Source organism: Cibotium barometz, chromosome 5 (assembly GCF_041138505.1).
Source record: "Cibotium barometz isolate CiBa-2024 chromosome 5, ASM4113850v1, whole genome shotgun sequence".
In the NCBI taxonomy this organism is placed as follows: Eukaryota; Viridiplantae; Streptophyta; class Polypodiopsida; order Cyatheales; family Cibotiaceae; genus Cibotium; species Cibotium barometz.
This window is the reverse complement of record NC_141050.1, coordinates 58,890,855-58,916,850: the sequence shown is the minus strand read 5'-3', so window position 1 is coordinate 58,916,850 and position 25,996 is coordinate 58,890,855. Positions and strand designations below refer to the sequence as shown.

The 25,996-nt window shown below is 38.0% G+C and overlaps 2 protein-coding genes and 1 pseudogene across 2 annotated transcripts; 2 read left to right on the top strand and 1 right to left on the bottom strand.

The window, feature by feature from the left end:
• Positions 1-262: 262 nt before the first annotated feature.
• On the bottom strand, positions 263-801 carry LOC147638701 (uncharacterized; annotated as a pseudogene).
• A 111-nt stretch (positions 802-912) lies between these two features.
• On the top strand, positions 913-2,431 carry LOC147638700 (zinc transporter 2-like). The gene is made up of 5 exons (XM_086798800.1): positions 913-946; positions 1,040-1,306; positions 1,461-1,489; positions 1,790-1,934; positions 2,040-2,431. Exons 1-5 carry the CDS (start codon positions 913-915, stop codon positions 2,429-2,431), a joined length of 867 nt encoding a protein of 288 aa, XP_086654926.1.
• Positions 2,432-6,143: 3,712 nt separating this feature from the next.
• Positions 6,144-7,114, top strand: LOC147638699 (histone H3.3-like). The gene is made up of 4 exons (XM_086796241.1): positions 6,144-6,215; positions 6,321-6,391; positions 6,491-6,581; positions 6,721-7,114. The coding sequence occupies exons 1-4, from the start codon at positions 6,144-6,146 to the stop codon at positions 6,889-6,891; spliced, it is 405 nt and encodes a 134-aa protein (XP_086652367.1). The 3' UTR covers positions 6,892-7,114.
• Positions 7,115-25,996: the final 18,882 nt, after the last annotated feature.

The window sequence follows — 25,996 nt, the reverse complement described above, 5'->3', positions numbered from 1 at the left end:
GACCTTAACGTTGTCTCCGTCGCCTGTGAAATTATCCTCTTTCCGCCCTCCTCCTCATTTAAACCTACCTGCAGCCCCTCTTCGTGGCATCAGAACAAGCGTCTCTGGCTCGATTCCTGCTATTATCTTCGCCATGCCTCCTCAACAGCAATACAAAGAGAAAAGATTTGCCCTTTTCTTCTCTTTGGTGCTCATTTGCAATGCCCTGCCTCTCGCATTAGCACATGGGGGTGCAAGCGATTCTGCTTCAGATCATCCTAACCTAAGGGCCAAAAGTATACTGCCTAATCATACTGCTTTTTGGTCCTGTGTGGAGGCCCTGCTGCTGCTGCTGCCAGCAACCGTCGTCGAAGTTCATGGCGTAGCTGAGCGCATCGTAATGGAAGCCGGGCGGAGCAGGCTTCGTGCAGTTCATCTTCCTTGTCTCGGCCCTTAGCTTCCTGAAGAATAGTTTCCACCGGGGAGGCTTGTAATAGAGATCGTCACTCAGCACGGCCTCCTCCGGCCAGGCGCCAGCGCCCGTGTTGCCCTTCCTTCTGCTGCCCAGGAGTCTCCAGCTATCGTGCCACACAGACTGGTGCTGTTGAACGTTTTGCGCCGAAGGGAAGCCATCTTTACCTGCAGGAAAGCGGCTGAAAAGCTCGTCGAACTCGTAGCCGCAGAGGCTGTTCCGGCCGCATAGGCTGCTACAGCGCGGATGGAGAAGGCGGAGACCAAGGAACGCTGCCGCCGCAGGCGAGGGGAGGAAAGGGGGGGAGGCGAGAAAGGTTCTGGCGCAGCGCCCATGGCCAGGAGGAGGGCGAGGAGGCTGATCAAGCAGGCCTCTGAAAGAAAAGGCTATCGAGAAGTGGCAGACGAGCGCGGCAGCATTGATTTTCGCTGACAGATTTGGCACCGGCGTGGCAGACGTTGATGGCGGCGCTTTGCTCGGCGGTTGAAAAAAGAGGTGGTAAAATCTGTTCGCCTGCTATTGACTGCCAGCGTGGCTGATATGCCACGCAAGCGCCAAATCAGCAAGCGAACCGATTTGTAGTGTGAGCCCCTTACTTCTGTAGATGGAACCACAGTTTTTTGGTCCTGGGCACCCAATTTGCAGGTGGGGTGTTTTTGGGCACTGCTATGATGCACTTCCTCAGTGATTCCAACAGCACTTTTGAGGCCAGAACAGACAAAGTGTACCCTTTTGCCTTCATGTTGGCATGTGCTGGCTACCTTCTCACCATGTTCGGAGACTGTATTATACAGTGGATCTTTGTCAAAGAAACCCCCACAGGCAGAGTGGATGTTGAGATGGCCTCCTCTAAAGGTATGAAAACTAATTTTAGGGTTTTTTAAAGGAAAGGGGAGGGGATGGCTAGCACTAGTTTCGGCTTTATCAGCGATTGCTCATTTTCTATAATATAAATTTACTGACCTGCTTTTCAATTCATTTTCAGTGCCTCCACCCTCCGACAATGCAGTTCAAGTTTCAGACGATGCTGCGTGCAAGGTATGAACAAATGTATGCTCATGCCCACTTTTAATATCTAGGGTAGGTGCTACACCTCCAGCTGAAATGGTACAGATTTATGTGTTTCAAAGAAAAATGCTTTATTGCATTGGCTCTCTCCTTCATGGTGCTAGCCTTCACATGGTTTGGTGTTTAGTCATGTCCACTGAGGGAGGCTATGCCATGGTGTTCTTGCCAATCTTATCATTTCATGATACACAGGGAAATCCAAGTTAATGATGTTTGAGAAATGCAAGTCTATGTAAGACAAAGTTTGCTAACTTTTAGCCTTTCATACAGTGTGATGATGATGTCATCAATCTTGAGGCCAAGAATTTCGTGGCGGCAACTCTAGTGAAGTCAACATCATTTACTGATACCATACTCCTTATCTTGGCCCTCTGCTTCCACTCCGTTTTTGAGGGGATCGCTATTGGTGTGGCGGGTATGTGTACAGCAACCTAAGGATAATCATTATGGCTCTCATTTCTCTCTCACGTTCCCAGAAATCTATGGAGAATTGGTTTAACTAAGAGTGCGTTTGTTACAGAGACTACTGGTGATGCATGGAAAGAATTGTGGACTATCTCACTTCACAAGATTTTTGCGGCCATAGCCATGGGCATTGCATTACTTCGAATGCTACCTGACCACCCGCTTCTCCAATGTGCAGTTTACTCCTTTGCTTTTGGTATTTCTAGCCCTGTTGGTGTTGCCATTGGCATTATCATTGATGCCACGGAGGGTGCTGTTGCTGACTGGATGTATGCCATTGCAATGGGCCTGGCTTGTGGGGTCTTTGTATATGTGGCCATCAATCATTTGCTTGCCAAAGGGTACATCCCACAATGTAAAGTTACAGTGGACACTCCTTTCTACAAATTTCTTGCAGTCACACTTGGGATTGGAGTCATAGCAGTGGTAATGATTTGGGATACCTAGAGTCATGAGTTGCTATGCTGCTACTTCCATGTACAACATAAATTTATTGTTACAAAGTAATAAAGTATTGACGCCTATCCTGCGTTATTTAGCATTGTGTTCTGTATTAGTTAAGGCTTGGTTGCAAGTCTTAAGAGGAGCTTTTATATAATGAGCTTTAGCATTATGTGCAATATTAATTTCTTGTGTACCTGTTTTTCTTTCTCTTGTTAGCATGTCCCATCTTTGTGACTGTACTTGTGATCTAGGACAAAGAGCTTTTACTGGAATCACCACCAGCTCTCTCTCTCTCTCTCTCTCTCTCTCTCACACACACACACACACATACACACACACATGTCAACATAGCCTCAGTGCTCACCAATACCTGACGGCCCCCAAGCTCGATGTGTAAATGCTCTTTGAGCTTTCCTAGTGGCATAGTAAAACACTAACTTTTCACTTTTTATTAGTTTGGGCTGATGTTCCTTTTTTTGGTCAAAAGATTGCAGAAGACCTCCATGGTGTTCATTTCTGTGTTTGGTCTTAGGTAATTTTGGCCTTCCCCATGATGCCATGGTGATTATAATGTAGTGATGTTGTAACGATCTAAGCTTAATGATGTGAGATTGCAAAAACCCTATGTTGATTTTAATTTTTCTTCAGTGCTGATAACACAAGCATGATGATGCAAGAATGTGCTAAAACACTATTGTGAATCTGTGATTCTTTTTCTGGTGTTCAAGTTTTATCACTTTTGTGAAATCTCGCTATTACCCATGTAACACATGAACCCAAAGTTCTACAAATTTCTTGTGCTTCTAATGATGCCCAATTAGACCTAAAATTGTGAAATCCCTAACAAATTTTTGTAAGTCTACACTAATGAAGATGCTAAACCTAAAGGAACCCATATTTAGGTTAGTGTCACAAAGGGAAACCTTGTGTGGTCCCACGATCAGGACAACTCCACCACAATGATTCACTCCATTTTATTAACTACCCAAAGAATATATAAAAAACTAGTTAGTGGGTTGTTGGATAATTCAATCACAAGAAGATAGGATGGTTGGAGAGACTAAGCTACCCAAGATAGGTCGGTATTTTTAGCAATTGAAGTTGGAATGAAACCAACTGAGTAGGTAAGCTCTCAATACCAACAATGAAATGCAACCTTGCTAGGGAGTAGGTAGTTAGGAAAATGATCTCAATACCAACCATGAAACTTAATTGGTTTAGCTTAGTAATCATATTTACCAACCTATCACCTATAAGCTTTGATTGGAGTTCAAGCAAAGGTACCATATGACCATCAAGCAAACCCACCATATATGAGTATTATTTTGAGTGGTAGCTCTCTCATTAGTGAATGATATGCTTTGAATTTGGCACTTTCACAATAAATTCAAGAGGATATAGCACTTACTTACCCTTAGAAAAGAAACTATAATGAATAGGCTATCATGGGACCTTAGAAGTCATGGTCATATTTAGAGTCATTCTAAGGCCACGTGTCCCTTGACCTCTTCCATGTTGTGTGCTTACCCTTTACAAAATATGACTTTTGGTGCCAAAAATAATAGATGCTATAGTTGCAATCCAAAGCAAGCTTGGTCAAAATTCAAAAGAAAACAAGTGAAGAAGTCACAATGAGCTTGCCCTGATTGCATGTAATTTCTTAGGTGTAAACGTATACGGTTGTATCTATTAGTTAGTTGCAAAGAGATTACTATAATTCATATTCCAATTTGATCTTTTCATAAGCCTTGACATGGCTGTAAAAACAATTTGTTTTCCTTTCAACTATTTAATTTATAGATGAAAAGTTTTCATCTCACAAAATTGCAAGTAACTTTTCATTATTTTATGAATTATAAAGGTATTATCAGTAAAACCTCTTGAAAACCACAAATTTTTGAACCTCTAGTCTCAAAACTTGAGCGTATTTTTTTTTTCAGGTTTTAAAGGTTGAATTACATTGAACTTGGGTTTTTTTAAGAGCTTTGCACCGCTCACAATATCTTTCATAAGGTAAGACTATAAATATCTTTAAAAAGGCACCTAATCGTAGCCCCGATGATACATTTGACAAAACCACCTTGACTAACCCAATCCACCCACCCTCACTTAATAGGAAGTCTCCTTTAACAAAAAACCCTCTAAGAGAACCCCAACTAGTGCACAAAAAGGTGTCAAATTTCAAGGAAAAAAGTGTCAAAATAGTTTTTATACAAAAGTCTCCTCTTTTAATTATAGGTCCTTAAAAAAGAAAACCAAACAAACACTTAGTCGAGTCAACCTAAAAAAAGTTTAACATAACATAGATCACATATAAGCAAAATAATACATCATGTTTGATATTTACAAAAACATTGTGAAAAGAGAAAAAAAATAAAGTAACACTAGAGAAAAATCAAAGAATAAGCTTGTAAGAAAGGCTTGCCTTATTTTAAAAAGTAAGAGAGAGAGAGAGAGAGAGAGAGAGAGAGAGAGAGAGAGAGCGTGAAACATGGATAGGGTCTACAACTACACCCTATCCAAGTGTGTGTGAAACCTAGATAGGGTTTACATTTAGACCCTATCCAAGTGTGTGTGAAACATGGATAGGGTTTACATCCAAACTTTTTATAGGGTCTTCTAAAAGGCCGTAATACATCTAGACTTCTTATCTTTTTTAAATCAAGGGATGGGCTACACTTTTTGAGATGATCCAATGATATTGATAAATCTTCTTGCAATACTTGTATCATTAAGTTGTATGTATCTCTATTGAAGTAGAAATAAACACTTGATACATAAGCAAATGCATCAACAATAACTCTATGACCATTTTAACTACCATCAAAGCTATGAGTGGGGGGTTTATGTAACTCATCACCACTTAAATCATCGCTTGAGTCATCAGTAGAATAGGGAAGGGACATATCACTAGCTTCCTCACAAAATAGATCATCCATGTCCTCTATGAACCTAATACAAAAAGATATAACATGAAGTGAAGTACCCTAAGAGCAAATGGAGATAAAAGAATCCATGTCCTCTATGAACCTAATACAAAAAGATATAACATGAAGTGAAGTACCCTAAGAGCAAATGGAGATAAAAGAATCCATTGTTGTGATTCACATTAACCCCATGGAGATTCATGAAACATGAAAGCAAAGGAATGGAGAAGGAAGTCATCAAAAAAGATTTTGTTTTTTGACTGTAAATATTAATCTCGGGATCCCGAGATTAACTGTTTTTCTCGAGATTAATTTGGTAGTTGGCATCATTTACTCAATGAAAGTACTAAATTTAATGTGAATATTCTCTTAAGAGAATAATATCTTACAAATAATCTGAACTTTTAATGATGACAACCACATTCTCTCCCCGCTATTCCACGTCGTCAAAGAATAATCTCGGGATAAAAAATTAATCTCGAGATCGGGATAAAAAATTAATCTCGAGATCCCGAGATTAATTTTTTAGCCCGAGATTAATTTTTCGGATCAACGATCCCGATTAACCGACGGGGCCGCCTTTTCATAGGGACCCTTGATCCATGCCTCCCATCCCGTGTGACTTATAGGGGAGGCGGAAACATGCTCGTTGGGCCGACCCATATTGAATTTGCGTATAAAGCACGCTCGTACTGAAACCGAAGACACGTACTATTACCCCCGGTGGTGGTGCTGGTGGTGCTGCTGCTCTGCTGCTGCTGTTATTATTATATCAAACACACGCATTCATGGCTCGTACAAAGCAGACTGCTCGCAGGTCCACTGGCGGCAAGGGCCCGCGCAAGGAGCTCGCCACCAAGGTGTTCATCATCATAAAAAAGCTCATCTCGGCGTAAATCACTTTCTTTGATAACAACCATGCGTGGTATAATCTTTTAACTGATAATTGATGCCCATGCATTCAGGCTGCGGCGGCGAGAACACATGCGGGAGTGAAACGCCCGCACCGCTTTCGCCCAGGAACGGTGGCTCTAAGGTACGTACGTCCTTGCGTTAATAAATAGATTGATTCGACCTAATTGTGTTATATAGAATTACTACTGACGTCTGCGCCGTCACGTACATGCGGTTGCAGAGAGATCCGAAAGTACCAGAAGACCACCGAGCTCCTACTTCGAAAACTGCCTTTCCAAAGGCTAGTACGCGAAATAGCGGCAGAGCACAAGGCATGTCAAGCTTGTAAATGGGTTTCTCAAAGCGCTGTTTGCTTGTGTAATTTCTTGTGGGATGCAAATTAGCGTTTGCTTTGCTTATTTGCCAGAGTTACGTTGACGATATCCATATGCTCCTCTTATTTGATTGCAGCCTGATGTGCGCTTCCAGTCGCACGCTGTGCTTGCGATTCAGGAAGCCGCAGAGGCTTACCTTGTCGGACTCTTCGAGGACGCCAACCTCTGCGCTATTCATGCCAAGCGCGTTACCATCATGCCCAAAGACATCCAGCTTGCAAGGCGTCTCAGGGGGGAGAGAGCTTAAAACTAATACTTTTTCAAGCAAGTATGATTCGCACGCCCCAAGAGATTCCGCTCTAAGATCGGCCTATTGAATGACTGTTCTCTTTTTCAAGAATTCTGATTCTGCTCTCTAAGATCGGCTTATGAATGCATTGTTCATTGTTTGGAATTACTATTCTCTTTTCCAAGAATTCTAATACATACACAAACACATATTCGCACACTCAGCGCCTAACTAATCTAGCGTACATTCTTAACAACTCCCATCAGGCCATAGTTCATCTCTTAACATCTCAAGAGCTCCCTTTTTCAAAGCTTTAGTTAGTAGACAAGAAATCTCTCTAGTCACATGTGTTCAAATATATCATACACGAGTCCATGTGAGTTGGTTGTTTTGAGATATCTAAAGTGTTTTAAATGCACCAAGATGTGGTTTTCTAGAATAATGTAGGAACTGACACAAGATTCCCTACCATTGGTTGTCTATAGATTCAAATGTCCTTAAATAGCTTGTCTCTGTCAAATTATTGTTTTATATTTTCTTCAAATGGAGTTGATATGGATTTTGGTATCATACACTAAAAAATTCTTAAGCATGTCCACAACACAGAGTTTCTTTGACTGCATGTAACCTCGCATAATTCATTTCTAACACCTTTGATAGATCCTCCTTCATATTTTTTAAAAGTACATTATTGCCAATGAGAATGAGACCTTCCATTTATATCACAACTAAATTAAAAATTCATGTAACCTCATGTGCCTATTGACAGAAATGGTGAGTTACTTGCCACTGTAGTTTGAAATGTAATGGATGTAAGAAGTCTTTATAGCTTTGATAGCTTCCCTCCACAGAGGGATTTGTTACAATTATGAACAAATTCTCATAGTTGACATTTGTGTATGGTTCTAATTGTTGAAGTTAAACCTCTTGTAAAACTTACCCATGGACGAAGGCATTTTTGACATCTAGTTAATACTTACAACACATCAAGAGAGTTCGCTCTTTTGTATCTTTTGCAATTGGACTTCTGATGGTTAGCGTTTGGGTGGTTTAGCCATATGATACCTTTGCAACAATTAGTGCATGAGAGTTAGGTTTTATCTTATAAATCCATTTCCTACACCCTATGTCTCTCTTATTTTGATCTTGAGGTAATTGTTCCATATCCCATGTACCATTTTTGTGTTGTGCATCTTATTGCTACTCTCCACTTCTATTTACAAACTCTAGCTCCAATATAGTTTTTATTTGATAGTTAAATTTGGTGGTTCAACATAGTATGATATATTTTCTAGGAATGTATATGGATAAGTCACATAATCATTGTATGTCAAACTTTTACTAGGATAACTCCATAATTGTTTTGTTTTCTTCACATGTGAACATCCTTAGTCGCAAACTCAACCCTTTCCATATAATTGAATGATGATGTAATTCTGGCTTGCATTGTGGTAGTCGATAAACCCAGTGACCCCAAAAACGGAACAAAAATCAATGGATTTTTGCTTCATAGATCTAGTAATTCTATTGTTCAACCCTACAAATATCGAGATTCTTTATCCACTTTATGGCCCTTAGTATTATCTAACTAGCATTAGAGGCATCACGCTTGCTTTAGGATTAATAGAACTACTTAATAAGGTCATCACAAATATTCATAATTCTCCAATAAATTCAAACTATAACTTACTACGTGCTATTGTAGCACCACCATAGGCATAATTTAACGATTTTTTTTGTTTTCAAAATTATACAAATGTTGATGAATAAGAAGTTGTAATCACACTTGATCCTCTTCACACTCATCATCTACAAAGCCACTCTGTTTTCAATGTTGGTGGTCATCCTTCCATGCATTTTATCTCTTGTCCATGGCCATTTCTTGAGCCATGGACTCTGCATAGGTTGGCAAGTAGCTACATGAAAACATGAATTTGATAATTGAATGAGTGCTAATTCCTTACACCATTTCAAAAAGGTTTTAATTTGTAAGCCATACTGAAAGCATTTTTGTGCATCTCTTGCAAAAAAAGTATCTTTTGTAATAGTTTCTTATTCATTAACTAAAACATAATTAACCTATTCTAGCCTATTATGGTATAGCAAGTAATTGTTGCATGACTCAGTCGAGTAACTACTACCTAATATCATTTAGGTTAACATGTACCTAGTTTTTAGCTTTTAAAATAAGCTACTAGAGCACATCACTACATTCAAAATTTAGAGAGAAGGGGCTACTAAGGTTATGCATCTCACAATGCCCAATTACAATGAGGCTCCACTATCATAAGTATCATCCTTCTTGTCGATCCAAAGTAATGATATCATTCTTTCTATACTCAAAATCATGTAAATTATACTTTTCTGCAGCTTTATAAGCATGATCAAACCGTGCAAAATAACTAAAGTATATGCAAAAGAAAAGGTCAAAATTTAAATCTTACACTAGAGTATCTCATATTGAGCCAATTTAAAATTTAATTATTTAATTAAAATAACTCAAATTAGAACTATACTCACTACATATACAAGTGAATATTGTACAAAGTTTCTCAATGACGATAAAAATAAATCCAACATTGTATCCTTAACTTCTTATAAATGCCATAGAGATCTTTATTTTCTTATTGTAGGTTTTCAAGAAAACCTTATTTTTAAAGTAAAAAATTAAAGGAGATAAAGTATTGGAATTCCAACAAATCCTTTTATAGGTTGGCTCATCTTAGGACAGATAAAAGTACTAGTGTGATCATGTAGTTGAGACAAATCAATTTAAATGGTCAAACCATGCAATTTTTCAATAGAGGCTCTTAATTTTTCCCAAATTCTTGTTACATACTCTTGAAAGTTGCTAAATCATGATTAAATTATTTACAACTTGCAAATCATAAGCAAAACCATACCTTTATGTCAAATGCATTGATTTTTGCCACCTCCTTGAATGACTCATAGAAAAATATCAATGTTCTATCAATTCCTGGTTAACCTAGTGATATGAAGCCCTACATGCACATCATCCTTAAGCAAATTTCCTAATACATCGTTTGATTAATTTTAATGTCAATCTCATGTCATATGCTCCATAAAAATAATCTTCCACTTTGGTGTATGTTTTTCATTCTTTGTAGTTATCAAAGTACACCCCTTGACAAAAAATGAGTAATGCCACACTCTATATGAAAGACATGATCAATCTATACTAATAATACTTTCTTGGAATATCTCCTCAAGTTATCCATTATCTTGGATAAACATGCACATTATTACATGTTTCATACATGTCCTCCATGTAGAGGCCTAAGGACGCATGTCCTAACTATCTTGGATGATCCAATATATATTTACCTGAAAAGTTCTAGATTAACCTCCTATCTTCGATGGGTAAAACTTTCTTGCATTCTTAACAAGTAATCCCATCACTACATAGTTCATCCCTTAAAATCTGAAGAGCTCTCTTTTTGAAGGATTTAGCTAGTAGACATGAAATCTCTAGTTCCATGTGTTCAATTATATTCTACATGATCATGTCCATGTAATTTGGTTGTTTTGAGACATCTAAAGTGTTTTAAAATCACCAATATGTGGTTTTCTAGAATAATCTAGGAACTAACTTACAATGGTACAAGGAACATTATGGTTCATCTTGTGGAACACTAGATTTAAATGTCCCTAAATACCTTGCCTCTATCAAATTATTGTTTTAACTTTTCTTCAAATAGAGTTTATATGGATTCAAGTTTAATTCACTAAAAATTCCTTAAGCATGTCCATAACACATAGTTTCTCTAATTACATGTAATTTTTTCGATACTTTAAAACCCAAAAGATGTTTGAAATTGATCACTTATATCGTTCATTTCTAACACCTTTGGTAGCTCCTCCTTCAAATTTTTTGATCTTAATTACATTATTACTAATGGTAATAAGACTAGCCACACATATCACAAGTAAATTAAAAAGTCATGAACCTCATGTGCCTATTGAAGAAATGATGAGTAATTTTACCCTATGATTTGAAATGTACTGGATGTAGGATGTCTTTATAGCTTTAATATCTTCTGTCCATAGAGGGCTTTGTTCCACTTATGAAAAAACTCTCATAGTTGACATTCATGTATCGTTTTATTTGTTGAATGTAAACCTCTTTTTAAAGTAACCCATGGCGTGACGCTCCCACTCAAAAATCACAATACAATTCAAGAAAAATAGATTTTTTCACAAATTTTTGAGGAAAAAAGAAAACAATTCTATATATAATCAAGAAATCTTACAACAATCTGATATGATGCACCCTTGGAGGAAAGAGATCCAACTAAAACATGTTAGATGTCCGAACAAAATATTCTACACACTGTTTACAAAAAAAAACATGTTAGATGTCCGAACAAAATATTCTACACACAACAAAAATTCATGAAAAATATTTATACAAAATTATGAAGCATCACACATAGACAAACGAGTTTTTGACATCTAGTTATTGCATACATTATCAAAAGAGTTTGTTATTTTGTATCTTCCACAATCGTACTTCTGATGGTTTTAATCTTTAGCATTTGGTTTGTTTGGGAATATGATACCTTTGCAATTAGTTTTAATTTGAATATGGTGATGGTGCATGAGAGTTAGGTTTTATCTTATAAATCCACTTCCACCCTATGTCTCTCTTACTTTAATCTTAATATAGTTTTTATTTCATAGTTGAATCTGGTGGTTCAACATAGTGTGTGTGATATATTTTCTAAGAATCTATACGGATAACTCATATAATCATTGTGTGTCAAGAACATCCTTTGTTGTCAACTCAACCCTTTCTCCATCTACTTAAATGATGATTTAATTATGGCTTGCATTGATCACGACAATATTGATGATGTTATATCAAGATCCTCTTCTAGTATTAGGGATGTGTACATCCACCTTATTTATTGAACTAGAAATCGCCTAATGTATCTGCATTTGTACGCAAAACCACAAGAAAAGTAATCCAATTTTGACACTCATGTGCTATCTTACATTTATTTTAACAACCTCAAGAAATTACACACCCATTGTCCATATGTAGTCTAGAATAATACCTTTTGCATATACATAAGACCTTTTGCCATATAAATAAGACCATTTGCCATAGACATAAAAGAAACCCAAGAAAATGAATGTTTGTTATTAAAAGACAAAGTACTCTATTTGTCTTTCTATACTTTCTAGTTCTATCACTTAGATTATTATATAAAAGAAACTATAAAATGTTTTTTGTTGTACAATTTAGAAATATTGAGTTTCTCTCTCTCTCTCTCTCTATCACAAACACTTGCACACATCCTTTTATAGTAGGTTGGGTCATCCAAAACTTGCAGATGATGATCAAAACCCTACCTTTATTTCAAATGGATTGATTTTTGTCACCTCCTTGAATGACTTATAGAAAAATATCAATGTTTTATAACCTAAGTGATCAATTCCTAGTTATTCTAGTGATATGAAGCTATGCATGCACACCATCCTTAAGAAAAATTCCTAATATATCATTTGGTCAATTTTCATGTCAAATTCCATGTCATATGCTCCATAAAAGTAATCCTCCACTTTGATGTATGTTTTTGGTTCTCTGTAGTTATCCAAGTACACCCCTTGATACAAATTTAGTAATGCCACAATCTATATGCATGACATTGTCATGCTATTCTACTAAGACTTTAGTAGAATATCTCCTAAAATTTTTCATCATCTTAGATAAACGTGCCCATTATTGCATGTTTCATACAGGTCTTGCATATAGAGGCCTAATGATGCATGTCCTACGTATTCACGAACCTCTAAGTACTAACAGTTAACTATGTTGGATGATACAAATATCTTTACCTTACTAAAATTTCTAGATTAACCTCGTATCGTTGATGAGAAGAACTCGCTTACATTCTTAACAAGTAATGCCCATCAGAGCATAGTTCACCTCTTAAAATCTTAAGAGCTCTCTTTTTTAAGGATTTAGTTAGTAGACATGAAATCTCTAGTTTCATGTGTTCAATTGAAGTCATGTATCCTTATGTGCCTATTGAAGAAATGGTGAGTTATTTTTCCCTATGATTTGAAATGTTATGGGTGTAGGATGTCTTTATAGCTTTGATATCTTCCCTCCATATAGGGATTTGTTCCACTTTTTAACAAATGCTCATAGTTGACATTTATGTATCATTCGTATTGTTGAATGTAAACCTCTTTTTAAAGTTATCCATGGACAACGGAATTTGTGACATCAAATTAGTTTTGATTTAAATATGGTGATGGTGCATGAGAGTTAGGTTTTATCTTATAAATCGACTTCCATCCTAGGTCTCTCTTCTTTTGATCTTAAGGTAATCGTTGCATATCCCATGTACCATTTATGTGTTTTGTATCTTTTATTTCTTTATTTTCCTACTCTCCATTTCTCATTACAAAACTCTAGCTTTAATATAGTTTATATCTCATAGTTAAATTTTGCGGTTCAAAATAGTGTATCCCATGTGTGCATGCTTGCCTACTTCATGTTGAGAAATCACCATTACCAATGGTTACTTGGTTAGGTCACACGATTTGGACCAAGAAGCCTAGAAAGCTCAAATACATCACACTCACTAGCAAAAGACTAAGTAACTTACCAATGGTTACTTGGTTATGTGACACAATTTGGACCAACAAGCCTAGAAAGACCAAATACACCACACTCACTAGCACAAGACTAACCAACTATAGTGCACTCACCTTTGTTGTGTCGTTAGGAACTTGAATTATTACACGCACTCTTGGAGAAGAAGCAACAATGTTGTAGCAAAGTAGCACTTAGGAAGACTACCTCTTGTCACCACTTGAGTTGTCCATGTTGAGTTTAGGAATCCCATGGCTTGAAGACCTTTACGATAACTTCAAGACAATGTCCCTCTCCCCACACACACCCTCAAACTCTCACTAGCATCAATAGTAAGGTATATGGGAGAGAAAAAGAGACACACACAGTCTCACAACCATACACACAGGCATAGCACTACCAAGAGGCCAAAGAGCAAGATAACAAGGGGACAGAGCTTAGTTTTCAATCCAACCCAAGGTAATTTACCTTTATCATTAGGAAAATTGAGTTAAATAGAAGTCACTTATAGTCTTGGACGTCAAGACGTCAACGACTTTGGGTGCCCACCTTAGTCTAATATTTGTCTAATGTAGATACAAGAATGTGGTGCATGGGATGTTAGCTTCACATAAGTTGAGGTCTTTCTGATTACAATTCAAAGTGTATCTATGCAAGATTACAACATAATAAAGTTAATCCTATCTTAGGCAAGCATGCACACATGGGATACACTATTTTAACTCCATCGTGGCTACACCATAGCATGCATTCCCTTGACTGTTTAGGCTTATTTGGCTTTATTCATTCTTTATTTCTTGATGAAAGTTCCCCCCATTCTACTATTACTTAGTATTAATGTGTACCAGTGTGTGGAAGTAATGTTGGGCAGCTAGTTAACCTTGGATTAAAATACCCCCTCTCGGTTTCTAGGTCCATCCCTTCTGCCAACGCAATGGAGGTGTTGATGTGGCAAAGTTAAAGAATCTTGAGGGTAGTTTTGGTGGAGGTTGTCAATGGCAAGGGTACTAAAGTTGGTGCAAATGCATGTGCCTGGGGTGGAAACCAAGAAGGGTGCCTAATGCATGTCCTTGAATAGTGTGAGCACTTACCTACTTGCATACATCACAAAAACAAATCTTGGAGAGATTTTTGGTGGAGGTTGTCCATATGGTGAGGTTAAAGAACCTTGGAGTAATTTTTGGTGGACGTTGTTGATGGTGGCGAGGGTATTAATGGTGGTGCAAATGTGTGTGCCTAGGTGGAAATGATTAAGGGTCCTTAATGTATCTACTTGAATGGTACATGAACATACCAACTTATATGCATCACAAAAACAAACACAATATATGGTGCAAGTAAGAGTATATGCATGGAGGGCTTTCAATGTCGAGGCTCTAACTATGGTGCATAGTGCATGAGCGTTGGTATCCTGTGAATGACTGCTGTAGAACTATGAGTGTTGGTATCCTATGAATGACTGTTGTAGAACCATGAGTGATTTTTACATAATGTACTTCTCTCTCATCCATAAAAAGCAAAGTTTTACATACTTGTCCATCCCAAGACAAGCGACTTGAGTTAGACTCTTATGCATGTCTCTCTAGCACACGCAACATAGACAATAATAAATACTTGAAAACAAATGCTACAATGACTAACTCTAGGACTAATAGCTTTCCAACACGTTATGGCCTTCGAGCATACTCCCAATGCTTTGGGGTTACACATTGAACAATTACTAATGCCTTTCAAACTAGAGTTATCAATGATTAAGGACTAGTGTATGTTGATGCGTTAGCGGTCATGAACGTGTTTTCCAGAAGTGAGTTTGGATCTTATCTTCAAAGGTAACATATTTTGAGATCTTGCTTAAGAAATAAGTAATTAAAATGTCTAGAACTAAGTAATTAATATAATATTCACATTTCTTAATGTTTCTTAAGAAATACTTATCTAAGACAACAAACATTAACATAATTTATAGCCAAAATAGTATAGTACTCAACCCATTTATCTTTTATCATACAATGGTATGGATATTAACTCATTTCACCCAATGCAAATCCACAAGGACCTTTTTACTTTGTTGCTAGGCACTATAAAAATGTTATTGAGCTTTCTAGCTTTAGGCCATGGGAAAGGAGAATATGATGGAGCTGAAACCAAATGGATGAACTTTGAAGTGTGCAGCTAGTGTTGTGAAATTTCTAAGGGCCAGGTTTTGTGGCAGTGTGCTCAAAAGAGTCTTTCAGGAAATCAAAGAGGATGAAGTACAAAGACAACAAGTGGGAATGTTAGCATGTTGGAGGTTCACCATACTCGATGCATGATATTAACAAATATTCAGCTACAGATTCATGTGTATTGAGATGTAGGATGCTCTCTTGCTTCTATGATCTATGTATGTAGGGAAAATGGAGAGGATAAAATAATAAGGCATACGTAGATAGTTGGGAGTATCATATTATTGTCCTGGTGAGTGATGTGATGAAGGATCAGATGATAGCTCACCTAATAAACGAGGATGTTTATACCCCATGTATTCTAGTCCCCCAGATGCCCTCAGTGACACATTATGTGTGCAAGAGATAAATTTATTGTTAAGATGTCTAGAAATGGGATGCAAGGTGAAGACTTTTATATTATTAAGTGTTCATTGGAAAAGGAAAGATTACCCAGGGTGATGCCATATAATTGGGGCAAAATTCTTGCTACCAGATCATTAGTAGTTACCAGATACTACTAAGAGAGATTCAACGATGATGTGTGGGAGCTTCCTGTCAACAAACCTCTTATTCTCATATACTCATACCTAGCGTGGGACATCAACTTTTTGTATTGAATTTGGTGTTGGTGGTGAGCTTATTATTGTTGTAAGGAGTTGGGGTTTGAGTTTTACTTCATGAGTAATTGAACCATTTTTTGTTGCATCTGCATCTTTATGAGCTCCTGTGTTTCTTTGTTATGGATGCACACAAGTGCTACATGTAGAGTGCCTTTTCAGGCTATGAGGATGAATGCTTGATACATAAATCACCCCTATATATGGAGGGGGATTTATATACGGCCCTCTAGATCTCCCTCTCTAATTTCTTCTTTCTCGTTGTTTTTATCTCTCTCGTTCAATATCTATTGCCTTCAATATCTCGAAGATCTACGACTCTCCATATATTCATCTTTCTTAAATGTCTCATGATGGGGATTTCTTGTTCTTTCAATAATTCTCATGCGTGAAAACATAAAACTATTGAGTGCACAATGTACTTAGTGGGCACAAATGTATTGGCTCCATGGAATAGACACCACATTTGAATGATGTCTTTTCATTCAGCTTGCAGAAATAATTGAACCATACAACATAATGCAACATTGACCAAACCATAATGCTTTTTCTGAGGACCCCTTCGTGGTAGGCATATGACCCTCCAAAAAAATACAACCAATGGATAGACAATACATTTTACTATTTCACATGCTAAAAGCAAGAAAAAAACTTTAAATTAGACTTCCAAGTGGACCAAAACTCACAAAATACTTTCGACCGAGAAATAACATATATCCCATAATAAGAGGGAATAGTTCAAAATACGAGTCACTTTATGAATTGGCATATTGTTGTTCGCAGTTTTAATTTGACAAGGGTGACTTAAAATAAAAATAAGGTCTCTTTCAAAGATACATGGCTGATGTATAATCATGTACTGATTGCGGTGCATACCTAATACATGGCTAATTGTGGTGCTGACCTAGTACATCAATATAAATAAAATACAAATGCTTGCCATCCAAGAATGTTTTTTTTTCCTTTCTCATTTTTGGAAATTAGGTCATATACACATTGGCTCCTCTTGGATGTGCACATCATAAGAGTTCTTTATCAGCAAGAAAAACACAACATCAATTTTAGGTTTAAATCTTATTCTTCAAAATGAATAATGCCTCCATTATGGTTGTAGATTCCAATTTCTTCAATGCTTCTTTTGAAATATCGGGCCTCCATCTCTTGTTTTGTTTACTTTTGACACTTGGGAGCAACATTCTCCCACTATAGGTGTTGAGTGACGATAGTCTAGGCTTGAATACAAACCCGAATTCTTTCAAGCTTGATATTTTTTCTTTGGTAAGATTTGTCTTTTGTCCACTCCCCAAACAAATGGGGTCTCTCGCGGATTCCTTACATGTTTAGCAACAACCCTTGTATGCTCCACATTACGGTTGTAGAACCAAATCCACTGATATTGTGGGTTACCTTTACATACTACTTCAGTCCAAAAACAAGGAGGTACTAGCCCTGGTGACCTGTACTGCATTATGTTTGTGCACCTTTAACCATGGACTAGTCGAAAGCACTTTTTTTGGTAGTGAGTTGTCATTTTTCTAATGGCCCAAGATGACTTGCATATGCTCACCTCCTTGACCATATACATCTCAACATTTGTTGGCGAAGACTAAAACACATTATAGTCCACTATGACATCAGTATCATCATCATCATCTACTCTTTCTAAATCCATATCAAATCTCTAGCTTTCAAAATATATCTTTAATGGACAACCACTTATTTTGTGTTGCCGTTTTATGATGCACATCCATATTTTTGAAAGCTTACCTTTAATAAAAAACTTTAAGAGAACTCTTGGTGGTTAAATAAAAACAAAGAAGAAGAATTCTCCTAAGAACATTAAACAAAATTACGTCCATTTTTTATAGTCCCCAAATGAGCAATTTTGTGTTGCCACCACCTAAGCCATCTTTCCAGATCTTTGATGTTTTCTTTTGGAACATGACCATCATGCCACCACTTTCATATTTTACTGAACTTTTTGTATTGAATTTGGTGTTGGTGGTGAGCTTATTTTTGTTGTAAGGAGTTGGGGTTTGAGTTTTAGTTCATCAGTAATTGAACCATTTTTTGTTGCGTCTGCATCTTTATGAGCTCTTGTGTTTCTTTGGTAGGGATACACACAAGCGCTACATGTAGAGTGCCTTTTCATGCTATGAGGATGAATGTGTGATACATAAAAAGCCCCTATATATGGACGGGGATTTATATATATGCCCTCTAAATCTCCCTCTCTAATTTCTTCTTTCTCGTTGTTTTTATCTCTCTCATTCAATATATATTCCCTTCAATATCTCAAAGATCTACGACTCTCAATATATTCATCTTTCTTAAATGTGTCATGATGGGGAACATCAAAAGCCCAAAGGAACTCTCAGCAAAACATTGAAACATGTTGCTCACATGGAGCAAAATGACCTGACGGACGAGCTCATGGCCCCAGCCATGGAAGCAGAAGAATATCTCTTCCCAAGAAGAGGATCCACACCGAGAAGAAGATCTGAAGGAAGACATGGACACGAGAAGAGAAGCTGCCACAAGAAGAGAAGCTGCCCCGAGAAGACTGAAAGAAGAGACGGACACGTGGAGGGATGCTGCCACCACGACAAGAAGATTGAAGACAAGAGAAGATGTGAGGCTCCAAAGAGTGAGGAGCCATGTGAAAATCTCTAAGAGAGAGAGAGAGAGAGAGACCCCACAACCCAATGTAACCTGCCCCAATAAAGTAAAACCACCTCCGATGATGTAGGCCACGTGGTAGATGTATGTGTGAGCACTTTAGTCAAGGTCACGGGCACTTATAGAAGCCTTGGACACATAGAGAGAGAGTGTGTCAAGGACTATGGAGTTTAGGGACTTGAGGCACTGGTCGCGGACTGTCAAGTAAGAAAGAAACTTGATACAGGGTCCAGGTGTGCTGAGATAACTTGAGGGGAGGAGTAGACACTGGTCGCGGACTGCCAAGTAAGGGGAGGCAAACTTGGTATAGGGTCTAGGTGTGCTAGGATTATTCACTTGAGGGGAGGTGTTGAAAAATACAAGTGAATAGGGTGTGTGTGGGAACAAGCTCTTGGATAGAGGCTGTAAAAGAGGAGATGTAATTGTGAAAGAACCTGTGAAAAGGTTAGAGGAATCTACTGGGAGAGAATAATGGGTAGCATGAGGGAATTTAGGAGTGTGGAGATATTCTGGGAGATATTCAGGGAAAAGAGAAGAGGTGGAGAGAATCAGGCAAAAGGTGGAGATATTCAGGGAGTGAATCATGGAGAAATCAATGGGATTTGATGCTTGATGTAAACTCTATAAATTGAGGCATAGCCCTAATGAGAATTTGCTGGTTTTTGAGTATCCATGCCTACATTAATCTATCTGCTAATTATTCACTAATTACGTCTTAATCATTTCTTAATCACTTTGTTAATCATGTTGATTCTAGTGTATGATCCACCCTAGCTCATCATTATGCTCAAATTTCAACACTAAAAAATTCCACTACTTGCAAAATTGATTTTCGCTCATCGCGATTAGGCAAGCACATCTAATTTTTGACTAGTATCCACGGTAATTTTGTCATAGGAACTATTATCCATCCACAACTCTTGTACTTTCTGCCAAAAGTCATATAAAGTTTATAATAAATATCCCAATGCAAAAACATCAGATGCAGGAGTGTATGCATCTGCCAAAAACGGATCATAAAGCTCCGGGGCTATCCACGGCCGTTTATTTCGCTCTCTGTCTGCGTAGGAGACCGCCTGTGCCACCTTCTCAGGGTTCTTGTCTGCTTCAAATACAAAATTGAGAGACACCCATTTTTTGGGCGCTCTCAGCAGTAACCCCCAATCGATAATACCTACGCGTGGCTTCAACTCTTTTGTAAAATCCAACACTACATTGAATGATTGTAGGTCGGTATGTACAATTCCTGCCAGATGTGCTGTCGCTAGGCCTTCCACCCAGGGCATGCATAATATGTGGCATGGTTATTACTATTTGTTTTATTTTAGAAAGTTCTAGATGGCGGGGGTTGTCTCCATCCTCGATCCAAACAGAAAATTGCTCTGGTGAACTCTTTGAATCTGAAGGGGACCTTCAGAAGAGTATCACCAAGCGAGCCGCCATTATAGTATGGGAAAATAGTGATCCAAGGAGATTCTTTTGTGAAGGCAATACACCTGACAATTGATGGGTGTAGAACCTGCATGCCCTGCTCTGCCTAGAAGCTCTCGAAATTGGCGCTGCCTTCTCCTTTGTAGTGCTTTCCACAAAAAGTAATGTGCTCCGGCAAAAATGATATACCTTTAACTGTATACTCTTTTACTGTGCCAAAAATACCAGAGCCTATTGTTCGCCCTTCGAACAGAGCCTCGTGCGGGATGCCAATGAGGTGTGTGCACATAGAATTGTAGATGGTACGATTAATGACACCTGTACCACTTGCATCTGCGTGGTTGGACGTTGCAGCGACGTCCTGGGCAATGCGCACTCTTTTGGGGAGGGACTCTGCATCCAGTGCCTTCATGCACTTGCTCTTGGCTCTTTGCTCGCTCCATACAACGTCCCATAACTGTAGACGTTGCATATTAGCTTCAGGCGGGGCAGCATCTCTAAGATCATTGCATGCTACACGCATGCTCCCCAAAATGGTTCGTGTTATATGTTGATGGTTGAAATCTGCTATCTTCTGTCTATCAAGCAACTCAGCGTTGCCTCCACTTCGAAGCCGACGCTGTGCATTTTTCCATATCTGGTCTATTAGATCTCGCATGAGTATCTCAGACTCATTGATCTTTTTGACGACATCATCAGCACATTGTGACACTGTAATGACTGCTTCAATGTGAATTGCTCGTAGAACGATTTTACGCTCTTCAGGGGGGGAAAGCATGTTGGTCGTCTTCGTAAATCTAGCAAATACCACTAAACACAAAAAAACAGAATATTAAACATTACTGAAATCAACATCAAGAAAACCTGAGAGAACAGCAACAAGTGTATCATTACTTATCAATGTTCAAACAAAAACGGAATATCAAATAATTTTAATGAACTCAACATCATCCAATACATCATCAAACGTGAGAGAACAGCAACAAGTGTATCATTACTTATCAATGATCAAACAAAAACAGAATATCAAACAATATTACTGAACTCAACATCATGCAATACATTATCGAACGTGAGACAACCGCAATAAGTGCATTATTACTTATCAAGTGTATACATGTTGCACTCCTCATCTACACACCTATCGTGACAGAGAGAGAAAGAGAGAGTTGTGAAGGGTATTATGAGAGAGAGAGAGAGAGAGAGGGGGGGAGGAAGAGAGAGGTGTGACAGATAGAGAGAGAGGGAACATTAGATGACATTTTTAATAGTTTTGTGAGTTCCTAAAGAGAGGAAAATAATGTTTTGTATTCCTAAAGCACTCCTCATTTACACACCTATCGTGATAAAGAGAGAGTTGTGAAGTGTATCATGAGAGAGAGAGAGAGAGAATTGTGAAGTGTATCATGAGAGAGAGAGAGAGAGAGAGAGAGGAGAGAAAGAGAGAGAGTTGTGACAAATAGAGAGAAGAAACATTAGATAACATTTTTAATATTTTTGTGAGTTCCTAAAGAGAAAAATAATGTATTGTTTTAATTTTTAAGTAAATAGAGGGAGAAAAAAGAAATTATTAGGAATTATGTATATTTTAAGAGAAAAAAAAAGAAATCCTTATCTACACATCTATCGTGTTGTGAAGTGTATCATGAGAGAGAGAGAGAGAGAAAGAGTTGTGAAGTGTATCATGAGAGAGAGAGAGGAGGGTAGGAAGAGAGAGAGATATTCATTTTTTCGAGTTACGAATCACGATATTATAAAATAAAACATTTGGACAATATGATGTAAACTTTGATCCATGAAATACTCATACCACGTTAGCAACCAAGTATCGCATGAATCAAACACAATAAAAACAATACAAGTCAAATCAAGCAAATTTACGACATTTTTTTGACCGCGTTAAAGATCATATGCCGTAATATGCAAGCAAATTTACGACATTTTTTCGATCGCGTTAACGATCAAATGCCGCATTATGCAAAAAACAATATATGCACTAGCGGACGACACCAACTTGCCGCGTTAACGACAAAATGCCGCCCGATTCTATGGGAATACGAATAGGATACGAACATACACTAGCCGCGTTACCGACCATATGCCTGCATTTGACAAAGGGAAGGGAAGGGAAGGTGATATCGCCATAATGATACTATGCTTGCCGCGTTACCGACTAGTACCGCTATGGCATGCCATACTTACCATAGGACACAGACTAGCTGCGTTACCGACTAAGTGCCCCAAGGTAAGCACCATTCCGAAGAATGGCCTTACACACACACCTCTCGTGTGGCGGACCACCCACATCCTGCCGCGCATTACGACAATGGGCGGCTGCCCGCACGAACACACACCCACACACACATCCCTCGTGTGGCGGACCACCCACATCCTGTCGCGCATTGCGACAGTGGGCGGCTGCCCGCACGAACACACCCACATACACACACACACACACACACACACACACACACAAGTTTCATTACTTGTGTATGCTGTTAGCAATGAACTCCCAAACGGCCCCCCAGGCCCATATATATAGAAAATTGTATCCCGCCGGGCTGGATGACGACCCCGCCGGGGTTTCTTTTTTCCCGATGGGACTGCCGGGTATAGCAAAACCCCGACAGGATTTTATCCGGTTATCAGCGAGCTTCCCACCGGCTTTTTTGGGAACATGTTAACATGTTAATAACATGTTAACACATGTTATTAACAAAAAAAAATTGTGATCACGTGAATATAAAATCATTGTTCATCAGTGATTGAACCATTTTTTGTTGCATCTGCATCTTTATGAGCTCTTGTGTTTCTTTGGTAGGGATGCACAGAAGCGCTACATGTAGAGTGCCTTTTCACGCTCTGAGGATGAATGCGTGATACATAAATAGCCCCTATATATGGAGGGGGATTTATATATATGGAGGGGGATTTATATATATGCCCTCTAAATCTTCCTTTCTAATTTCTTCTTTCTTGTTGTTTTTATCTCTCTCGTTCAATATCTATTCCCTTCAATATCTCAAAGATCTGTGACTCTCAATATATTCATCTTTCTTAAACGTCTCATGTTGGGGATTTCTTGTTCTTTCAATTATTCTCATGCGTGAAAACATAAACTATTGAGTGCACAATAGGCACAAATGTATTGGCTCCATGGAATAGACACCACATTTGAATGACATCTTTTCATGCAGCTTGCATAAATAATTGAACCATACAACATAATGCACCATTGACCAAACCATAATGCTTTTTCTGAGGACCTGTTCTTGGTTGGCATATGACCCCCCAAAAAAATACAACCAATACAGACAATACATTTTACTATTTCACATACAAAAAGCAAGAAAAAAACTTTAAATTAGACTTCGAAGTGGACCAGAACTCACAAAATACTTCCAACCCAGAAATAACATATATCCCTAAATAGGAGGGAATAGTTCAAAATACCAGTCACTTCATGAATTGGCAAATTGTGTTCGCAGTTTTAATTTGACAAGGCTGACTTAAAATAAGAATAAGGTCTCTTTTAAAGAAACATGGCTGATGTATAATCATGTACTCATTGTTGCGGCGGCTACCCAATACATGGCTAATTGTGGTGTTGCTTACCTAGTACATGAATATAAATAAAATACAAATCCTTGCCATCCAAGATTTTTTTTTTCTTTTTCTCATTTTTCGAAATTAGGTCATATTATAGACATTGGCTCCTCTTGGATGTGCACATCATAACAATTTATCAACAAGCAAAACACAACATCAATTTTAGGTCTAAAACTTCTTCTTCAAAATGAACAATGCCTCCATTATGGTTGTAGATTCCAATTTCTTTGATGCTTCTTTTGAAATATAAGGCCTTCATCTCTTGTTTTGTTTACTTTCGACACTTGGGAGCATCCTGCCTCCATGCCAAAACATTCTCCCACTATAGGTGTTGAGTGACCATAGTGCTTGAATACAAACCCTAATTCTTTCAAGCTTGACATTTCTTCTTTGGTAAGATGTGTTCTTTTGTCTACTCCCCAAACAAATGGGGTCTCCTATGGATTCCTCACATGTTTAGCAACAACCCTTGTATGCTCCACATCACAGTTGTAGAACCAAATCCACTGATATTGTGGGTTACCTTTATATACTACTTCAGCCCAAGAACAAGGAGGTACTAGCCCGGGTGACCTGTATTGCATTATGTTTGTGCACCTTTAACCATGTACTAGTCCAAAGCACTTTCTTTGGTAGTGAGTTGTCATTTTTCTAATGGCCCAAGATGACTTGCATATGCTCACCTCCTTGACCATATACAACTCAACATTGGTTGGCAAAGACTAAATCACATTATACTCCACTATGACATCAGTATCATCATCATCATCTACTGTTTCTAAATCCATGTAAAATCTCTAGATTTGAAAATATATCTTTCATGGGACGACCACTTATTTTGTGTTGCCATTTTATGATTCCATCAAAAATCTAGGTCTATGTGAGTTCTTTTTTCTATTGGATGTTTTTTTCCTTTGCATAGTCTCCTTATCACCATGCACAATTGGTTCCTCATACATCTATGTGTGCCAGATACTTCCCCTTGTACTGCATGTGCAACAAATGCAGAAGTTTGTATGTTTCTAGAAGACACTCTATCCAAAAAAGTCTCTGTATTTATCATATGGTCCTATAAGATCATCCAATTGCTTTCACATTGAATATATGAATTAATCGCATATGTAGCATGTGCATCATATAATGATATCTTTGTTTTGCTTATTTCTCTAGCCGATCAGCTTGCATGGATGCTCTCACACAAGTTTGTGTTAGGGATATCAGTCCATGGGATGAATATGAACCCGCTCCCATGGACTCATGTTCTCTTACACATCCACATTTTTGAAAGCTTACCTTCTTTAATAAAAAACTTTTAGAGAACTCACGCAGTTAAATAAAAACAAAGAAGAAGAATTCTCCTAAGAACATTAATCAAAACTACGTCCATTTTTTATAGTCCCCAATGAGCAATTTTGTGTTGCCACCACCTAAGCCATCTTTCCAAATCTTTGATGTTTTCTTTTGGAACATGACCATCACGCCACCACTTTCATATTTTACTCAACTTTTTGTATTGAATTTGGTGTTGTTGTGGTGAGCTTATTATTGTTGTAAGGAGTTGGGGTTTGAGTTTTACTTCATCAGTAATTGAACCATTTTTTGTTGCGTCTGCATCTTTATGAGCTCTTGTGTTTCTTTGGTAGGGATGCATAGAAGCGCTACATGTAGAGTGCCTTTTCGCGCTATGAGGATGAATGCGTGATACATAAATAGTCCCTATATATGGAGGGGATTTATATATATGCCCTCTAAATCTCCCTTTCTAATTTCTTCTTTCTCGTTGTTTTTATCTCTCTCGTTCAATATCTATTCCCTTCAATATCTCAAAGATCTACGATTCTCAATATATTCATCTTTCTTAAATGTCTCATAATGGGGATATCTTGTTCTCATGCGTGAAAACATAAAACTATTGAGTGCACAATGTACTTAGTGGGCACAAATGTATTGGC